This window comes from Arachis ipaensis, chromosome B07 (genome assembly GCF_000816755.2).
Source record: "Arachis ipaensis cultivar K30076 chromosome B07, Araip1.1, whole genome shotgun sequence".
NCBI lineage: Eukaryota > Viridiplantae > Streptophyta > Magnoliopsida > Fabales > Fabaceae > Arachis > Arachis ipaensis.
The window spans coordinates 18,938,736-18,946,508 of record NC_029791.2 but is presented as its reverse complement, the minus strand read 5'-3'; the positions used below and the strand labels follow the sequence as shown (position 1 = coordinate 18,946,508).

General features: G+C 32.9%; 2 protein-coding genes across 2 annotated transcripts; both read right to left on the bottom strand.

The window, feature by feature from the left end:
* On the bottom strand, window positions 4,068-5,112 carry LOC110264892 (zinc finger BED domain-containing protein RICESLEEPER 2-like). Its single transcript, XM_021107449.1, has 2 exons — window positions 4,270-5,112; window positions 4,068-4,178 (listed from the first exon to the last, which is right to left on the bottom strand). Exons 1-2 carry the CDS (start codon window positions 4,952-4,954, stop codon window positions 4,084-4,086), a joined length of 780 nt encoding a protein of 259 aa, XP_020963108.1. The 5' UTR covers window positions 4,955-5,112; the 3' UTR covers window positions 4,068-4,083.
* Window positions 5,877-7,380, bottom strand: LOC110264893. Its single transcript, XM_021107450.1, has 2 exons — window positions 7,223-7,380; window positions 5,877-6,431 (listed from the first exon to the last, which is right to left on the bottom strand). The coding sequence occupies exon 2, from the start codon at window positions 6,421-6,423 to the stop codon at window positions 6,079-6,081; it is 345 nt and encodes a 114-aa protein (XP_020963109.1). The 5' UTR covers window positions 6,424-6,431; window positions 7,223-7,380; the 3' UTR covers window positions 5,877-6,078.

The following is a 7,773-nucleotide window of genomic DNA, read 5'->3' as shown; positions in this document are numbered from 1 at the left end:
GAGACAAAAAATAAATAAATAAATAATAAAATAAAATAATAAGCAGCCACTTGGAACAACAACTGTTGTTCATGCAGTTTTAAGACTTTGTAGCTCATTTTTGTTGTCATGTAGCACTGAAATGAATGGATCCAACAAAGACTGAAACCAATTATAAACTGCCCAATGAGGCAACGACACAATTACATGATGGATGTTATTATCTGAATTCGGCATGTTGAATATTCAGTGTAGAGGAAACTACAAAACAGTGTGACTCAAGGGTTTATTAATGCCAAATTATTGGGCACAAATTGTAATATACTAGTACATAATATTAGTGGCTAATTTTTTTATTTATAGGTATCCACTTTTGTGAGATTTCTATAAATGAATGATACAGTTGATTCTACCAAATATGGGGGTGGAATATAGCTAGGTAGGGATGGAAACAGAATTAAGCTTAGGTTGTTTAACAAGACTATTTACTAAAAGAAGTTAAGTTTGGATTGTTCGTAACATCTAATAAATTTGATTATTATATTGGCCTGTTTATATATGTTTTATTTTTTATGTTTTAAAAATTATTATTATTAGAGTTTAATTTTAATGCACTGATGATGTAAAATGTGTTATATAGTCGTACAATCACGTCTATTTTTTTATTTTATAACTATTCATGCAGTTAATGTAAAAAATTATTATTTTTACTAATATGGAACGTGTAAAATTGCTTTACACTCACAGTGCATCAAAATTAAATTATTATTATTACAGAGGTTTTGAATTTTGAATGATAACATTGTTAGCATACAGTGATATAGTAATTTATATAGTATTTTATTTATGATAATTACCAGATTATACTTTGAGGCATGTTTATAGTATTTTTAAGAGTTTAGCCTATGTCAAACTACACAAAAGCCTAGGCTTGATAATATGGTAAACGATGTTATTCTTGTTTCTTTAATCAGTTTTTTAAAGAGGTTTTAAGTCAGAACAGACCATTCAAATAGGTTAGGCCAAGTAGTATTGTCTTTTTTTTTTTTTTTTAAGGACGAATTCGGTGTTTTTCTTAATATTTTTAATTTAAAAATTGTTGGGTTGAATTTAGTAGGTTTTTAGGGTGAAAAGCCACGTCTAGAATTTGTTGATGGTGAATTGTGAATTATGAGATATTATTTTGAATAAAAAACAACGTTTGAAAGAAAAGAAAAATATTTAAAAAATATTTCATCTATAAAATGATAAAATATACCTTCTAGTTCTGACCTAAGACAGTTTTTCTATACTTACATGGAAGAGTAGCTAAGTTTGCAAGGTAAGAAAAAGATTTGCATACAATAAAGAAATTAGTAGGGATTCAAAGTCTAGTTTCGTGGAAAGAAATTAAATAAAGAAAGAGTAAGAGATTAGATAGAATTTGCTATTGGGTATTTCGGTAAAATACACGAATACTGAATTTAAAAACCAATAAGAAGACTGGAGAAGAGTAATACAAGTGAAAAAATTGTCTCATAAGGTAGGAGCAAGGTTATGAAAATTTGTTCGAATTGGTCAGTTGAACCAATCGATGAAAATTACGGTTTAATCATATGCTAAAACTACAAAAATAAAAAACTAAAGTTAAATCGTTAAACCGACTAGAAATTAATCAGTCGGATTGAATCAGAATTCGACTGATTTTTTGAATTTGACCAAAAGCACTGCCATTTTGTGAGCTGATCTACTAAGCCTCTAACCATTACCAACCCAACAATCCTAACTCACTCCAAGAGTGCAGCAGCAACACACACTCCCTCCTTCCAATCACCTTCGAGTTCGTCGTTCCTCTCAACGCCAGTTCACTCACTCCTTCACTTCCGTTCAGCTGCCAGACAACTCCTACCGTCATCATAAGTTAGAGCTTCGAAGCCCATTCCCTCACTCATGCTCGTGCAACTAATGTTTTAGCAGTGAAAGCATAGTCGCTGGGCTCGCTTCCTGCCTCCGTCGCGAAGCTCTGTTCCACTGTTGCTGGTGCCATCTCTATTCCACCGGTCAGCGCTGTTCCTCCTCTTGCTCAGGATCTGCTTTGTTCTATGTTTCTAGCTTCTGAGTAATTTTTTTAACAATAATTGTTGAATAATCTGTGAAATTGTTATGCGTTGAATAATTATTAATTAATCTGTGAACTTTACTGTTGCTACTGGGTTGAATAATTGTTGAATAATTCTTTTTAATTAATATGTGAACCTTGCTGTTGCTACTGGATTGAATAATTGTTTTTAGTTAGTCTATGAACTTTGCTATTGCTACTGCTTTTAGGATTTTATATCTATCATATTATCTCTGTATTCTTAATTTACTTTGGAAAATTTGTTAATTATTATAGCATTGTTCTGATTTATATTATTTATGTTAACTATAATTTATATTTCTGATTCTGATTATTCTTGAGATTTTGATTTTGTTCATTATAATTTATATTTCTGGATTGTTTGTGATTTGATTTCTGTGATTTCTTTGAAATTTTGTGATTCCTATGACAGACTTCAATTCAAGATGGTATGGTATCATTTATGTGAATCAATCTCATTAGGGTTTGGTTTATTGATTCTTTCACTCTGTTTCTAAAGAACGGTGGTGGATTGGATTATTGTTGATAAGATTTTATGAGTTGTTTCTATAGAAGGTGTTGTGATCAATATGGTTGTTGGTGGGGAAGTGGTCGAAACGCAAAGCAGTTTTCATTGCTGAAAAGCTTGAACTAAAAAATCTATATGTTGCTTCGTTATCCTTTTTCTTTCAATGTGTACTAGTAATTTGTAATTCAAGAAAGGTAGCTTGTTTAGAATCTCCATTAATCTAGGTACTAGTAGTGTTATTCTGTTTCAGTAAACTAGTAATGTCTCTTTTGTAACTGTTTATTGATTCTAAAATTCTTACTTTGCAGAAATTTAAAACCAAGACCAAAGAGCTTACTTTGCTGAAAAGTATCTAGTGCAACCTATCAGAAAATAATCATATTTTTTATGATCTAAATTTAATGTTAGAATTTATAGATGAACTTTTTTTCTTTGAAGTAAATAAAAATAATAATATTTTCTCCACCATCAAGAATATATTCAAACTTTTTAAATAAGACTATTAACTAGAAATATAGCAGTGTTGATGTATATGTTTGTAGTTTTTATGCTTCAGTTCATATGTTGTGATTGTGTTGATTTTTTTTGTTATTTGACTTTTGAATTTGTATTTGAATGAGATCATAACATTATGGTTTATATAATACTTTTAATTTGGATGATATTTTAAAGTTTATATTAGATTATAATTATATTTTATTGTATTTATTTATATTTTATTTATTATTTTATTATAAAATAATTTTTTCAGTTAAATTATAGTCAAACCAGTTAAATCAATAAACCAATAAACTAATAACTAGAATGGTTCAGTTTTTAATAGAAATATGAGCGGGTACTAGTAATTTAATTATTCCATTAAATTCAAACTAGGGGTGAGCACGGGTCGATTTGGTTCGGGTTCAAGGTAAAATTAGAACCGAACCGATCAAAAAATAATTGGTTCGATTTGGTTCGGATTTGCATTTTTTAATGCTTGTACCCGAACCAAACCAAACCGATTAAGAGTGGGTTGGTTCGGTTCGGGTAGCGGGTACCCGATGACTTTGAAATTAAAAAAAAAAACAAATTGGCAAATTTTTATGTTAAAAATTGAAAATTCAACAAATACAATAAACATGTAACATCAACAAAAATAATGCAAACATATTAAACACCAAAGACATTAAAAACTAAACTCATCAAAATCCAAACATATTAATAGTGAATAATCTTGTATAATGAAAATATAAAAGTGCAATAGAAATATTAGAAGTTAAATACAAAAGTCTAGTGAATAATCTTTGAAAAAAGCTAAAACCAAAACATAATAAAATCTAAACATTAGAAGCTCAATACAAAAGTGCAATAGAAATATTTGTTTTTCAAAGTCTTCACTCCATCAACCAAGCATATTCAAAAGAGGAGTTTTGACCTTCAAAAAATCAGCATATAATTAGCTAATGTCAACATATAAAATTGATTAATTAAAAGAAATTCAACAAATAACAGTAAATAAAAATGTTAACCTCAAATTGTTGTAAACAACATCAACTCCAATGGCTTGATTAGATATTGTTAAAGCTGAGAGCTCTACATTAACAGTAATTAAATTATTATTAGAGACTCAACAATAACAACAATTACATAATAATTTAAAGAAATACAATTTAAAAATAGTTACCTAATTCAAGTTTTTCTTGGTCCTCAAGTTCTTGCTTTAAGTCATACATCTTCTCTTGGGTCCTCAACCAATTTTGTGAGCAAATTAGAGACTCAACAGTAGAAGGACTTAATGAGCTTCTAAATTGGTCAAGCACACGACCGCTAGTACTAAATGCCGACTCAGAAGACACGGTAGAGACGGGAATAGCCAACAAATCCCTAGCCATGTGAGCAAGAGCATAATACTTCATTGATTTCAATTTCCACCAACGCAAAATGTCAAAACCGGGAATGTTATCCTCCACATCATCTTCCATGTATCTTTCTAATTCATTCCTTTTGACCTCACCTTGCTTTTTTTTAACCCTCAATCTAAACTCATCTTCAAAGCCATCTTCCTCCTCATTTGCATTTTCACCACCAACCCCATGATCACGAGAGGCAATGCTAGAATTAAAACTACCAGAAGAACTACCATCCAGAAGGGGATACATCATGGAGTAATACTCAAACAACTTATGAATGATATCCTTCAATTTTTTCAACATATCTTTGGCTTGATTCAACCCATACACCCGATTAAGACAAAATTCAACATACTCATACTTGTAACGAGGATAAAGAAAAACAGCCACAAAGAGAAAGTAATTTATGCCATCACCCTCCCAATATTTATCTAGTTTCACTTTTATTTGTGTCGCCATCTTTTGGAAACCAACATCATTACTCTTTCTCTACTTATTCAAAGTTTTTTGAATGTCACACAGCTTATTGAAAAAATTATTACATGTAACATTCAAAGAACCAGAAAAAGTAAGAGTTGCATCATAAAATATTTTCAAGAACTTCACAAACACACGTGCCCTTTTCCAATCATTAGCATCAGGTGGTCCGCCTTCAGACTCAAGCGCCAACAAATAAAATGAGTCTTGATAATTAAGCCGACTAAAAGCCGATTCAAACTTCTCAGCAACCTCTAGCATCAAATAGGTAGAGTTCCACCTAGTAGGCACATCTAACACTACACTAGCCTTACAAGTTATATTAGCCTCTTGAACACACCTCTTAAAAGCTTGCATCCTAGCAGGAGATGACCTAACAAACTTGCATGCAATTCTGATTTTAGTTATTGAGCTATCAATCTCTTTCATACCATCACCGACAATTAGATTTAATATGTGAGCACAACATCTCATATGCATGAACTCCCCATTTAACAATGTTGACCCATTCCAATCTCCCATGCCTCTAAGTAAATACGAAATTGCAACACCATTAGCACTAGCATTGTCAACAGTTACACAACATATTCTTCTAATACCCCACTCTTGCAAGCACTGTTCTAAGGCTCTCCCTATAGTCTCACCCTTATGATCAGTAATAAGACCAAAATTCAAAATTTTTTTGTGCAATGTCCAAGACTCATCAATATAGTGCGCAGTTACACACATATAATTCAAATTCTGAATTGAGGTCCAAGTATCAGTAGTTAGAGAAACCATTTGGCGATTTTCAGATAACAAATTTCTCAACTTCTCTTTCTCATATCTAAACAAAGCCATACAGTCTCTAGCAATTGTCCAACGGGAGGGAACCTTAAACCTAGGTTGTGCTTTACTCATAAATTGTCTAAAGCCTTGAGCCTCAACAAATTTAAAAGGAAGTTCATCAACAATTATCATATTTGCAAGAGCAAGACGAGTTTCCTCTTGATTAAAATCAACAAGCTTCATAGTAACTGCATTAGGGTCATCCTCAAATTGGCTCCCAAGTGCAATAGTTTTCTGCCCCTTTTCAACTTGCTTTTGAGGGTTTTTAGTACAAATCCTTAAATGTTTATGCAAGTTTGTTGTACCATGACTAGAACTATTGCATGCATATTTTTTTTACAATAGTTGCAGCAGGCTTCATTAGGAGAAGTTTTAGAAAAGTGAGCCCAAACACTACTAGGTGCCCTACTGGGTTTACGTTTTACCTCTTTTAGAGGCTCGCCAGTAGTTCCAGCAGCTTCGGTCTGTGTTTCCGATGAAGGATTTGAGGCGGGCAACGGTGGGGGAGCTGGACTTTGTGATGTTCCACCAGAAAGACCATCGTCAATAGCAGCGGGAATGGCTGCACTTGGAGAAGAAGTACTTCCAACAACCGTATCACTTTTTGGGTCAGTTTTCCCCATTTTTGAATTTGCAAAATACACAAATTAATTCATTAATTAGTACTTGATTCGAATAAAAGGAAAAAAGTCAAAATCCAGTATACTGTATATTAGTGCAAGTGTGCACCTATTATGAACGTGATAAGTGATTTAATTTGTGTTATATTATATGTGGGAATTGAATGTGACAGTGACACCACTTACAAATTTAGTTCATTGGTTTCACAATATAAACATAATCAATATAATCAATATAAACATAATCAATATAATAAATTGAAAGTTCTACATTGTATGTCTGTGGCACTTAAAGTAAGTACTGTGAACTAGAAAAATGAAAAAATCAGAAACATTTTCATACTGAATACACAAGGTAAAGAAATATAGTATCTATTGTTGTTCCAAAAAATCAGAGAAAAAGGTATTTCAACTCAAAATTCACCAACCAAATTTAGAAGCAAGGAACTTAGGGAGAAGAATAAATGACAGAGTTCAGATCTGAACACTTACGAATCCGTGAAGTAGCTGATACACTGGTGTAGATTCACTATATTTGCCTCCAACCAACCCAATCTCGTTTCTCTAAACAAATGATAGAGTTAAAAAAATTACCAACCACTCAAATTCAGAAGCACTTTTAACAGTGACAATCACGAACTAAAATCAAAGCAAACGAATTACCAAAAGCAAAGTATGAAACCCTAACATTACTTGAAAATGCACGCACACAAACAACTAAGAATGTATAAATTCAAAAATTGAACACTCAATAAAACAATTAACACTAACATATAACATTCCCCAAAAATTATAGACTAACCTGACTGAGTGACCCGAGAAGACGACGCTGGAGCCTGGAGGAAGTTGGCTGCTAGAGAGGGAACGGCTAATCGAAGAAGTAGTTGGCTGCTAGAGAGGGAACCACAGACGAAGTTGGTTGGTGGTTGCTGCGTCCTGCTACCAGGAAGACGATGCGCCTGCCTCTGCAGCTTGTGGGGTTTCTGGGTTTGTTTGAGGTGAGAGACTGAGTCACTGAGAGTGTAAGAGGGAGGGCGCCGCTGATGACATTAGGGTTACAGGTTTCAAAACTCACTAAAAGTCTAAAAGCTATATATATACTTTTTTATTTTTTTTATTTAATTAATATATGTTCGGGTTCGCGGGTTGGTTCGGGTTCCGCACCACCAAAACCGGTACCCGAACCAATCACTTACAAATACAATCGGTTTGGATCGGGTTGGACCCGATTACCCGTTGATTCCAGAACCAATTTAATTGGTTCAGTTCGGGTTCGGACGGGTAATCGGGTACCCGCTACCCGTACTCACCCCTAATTCAAACCGACTTGATTATATTGGGAAATATATTGGA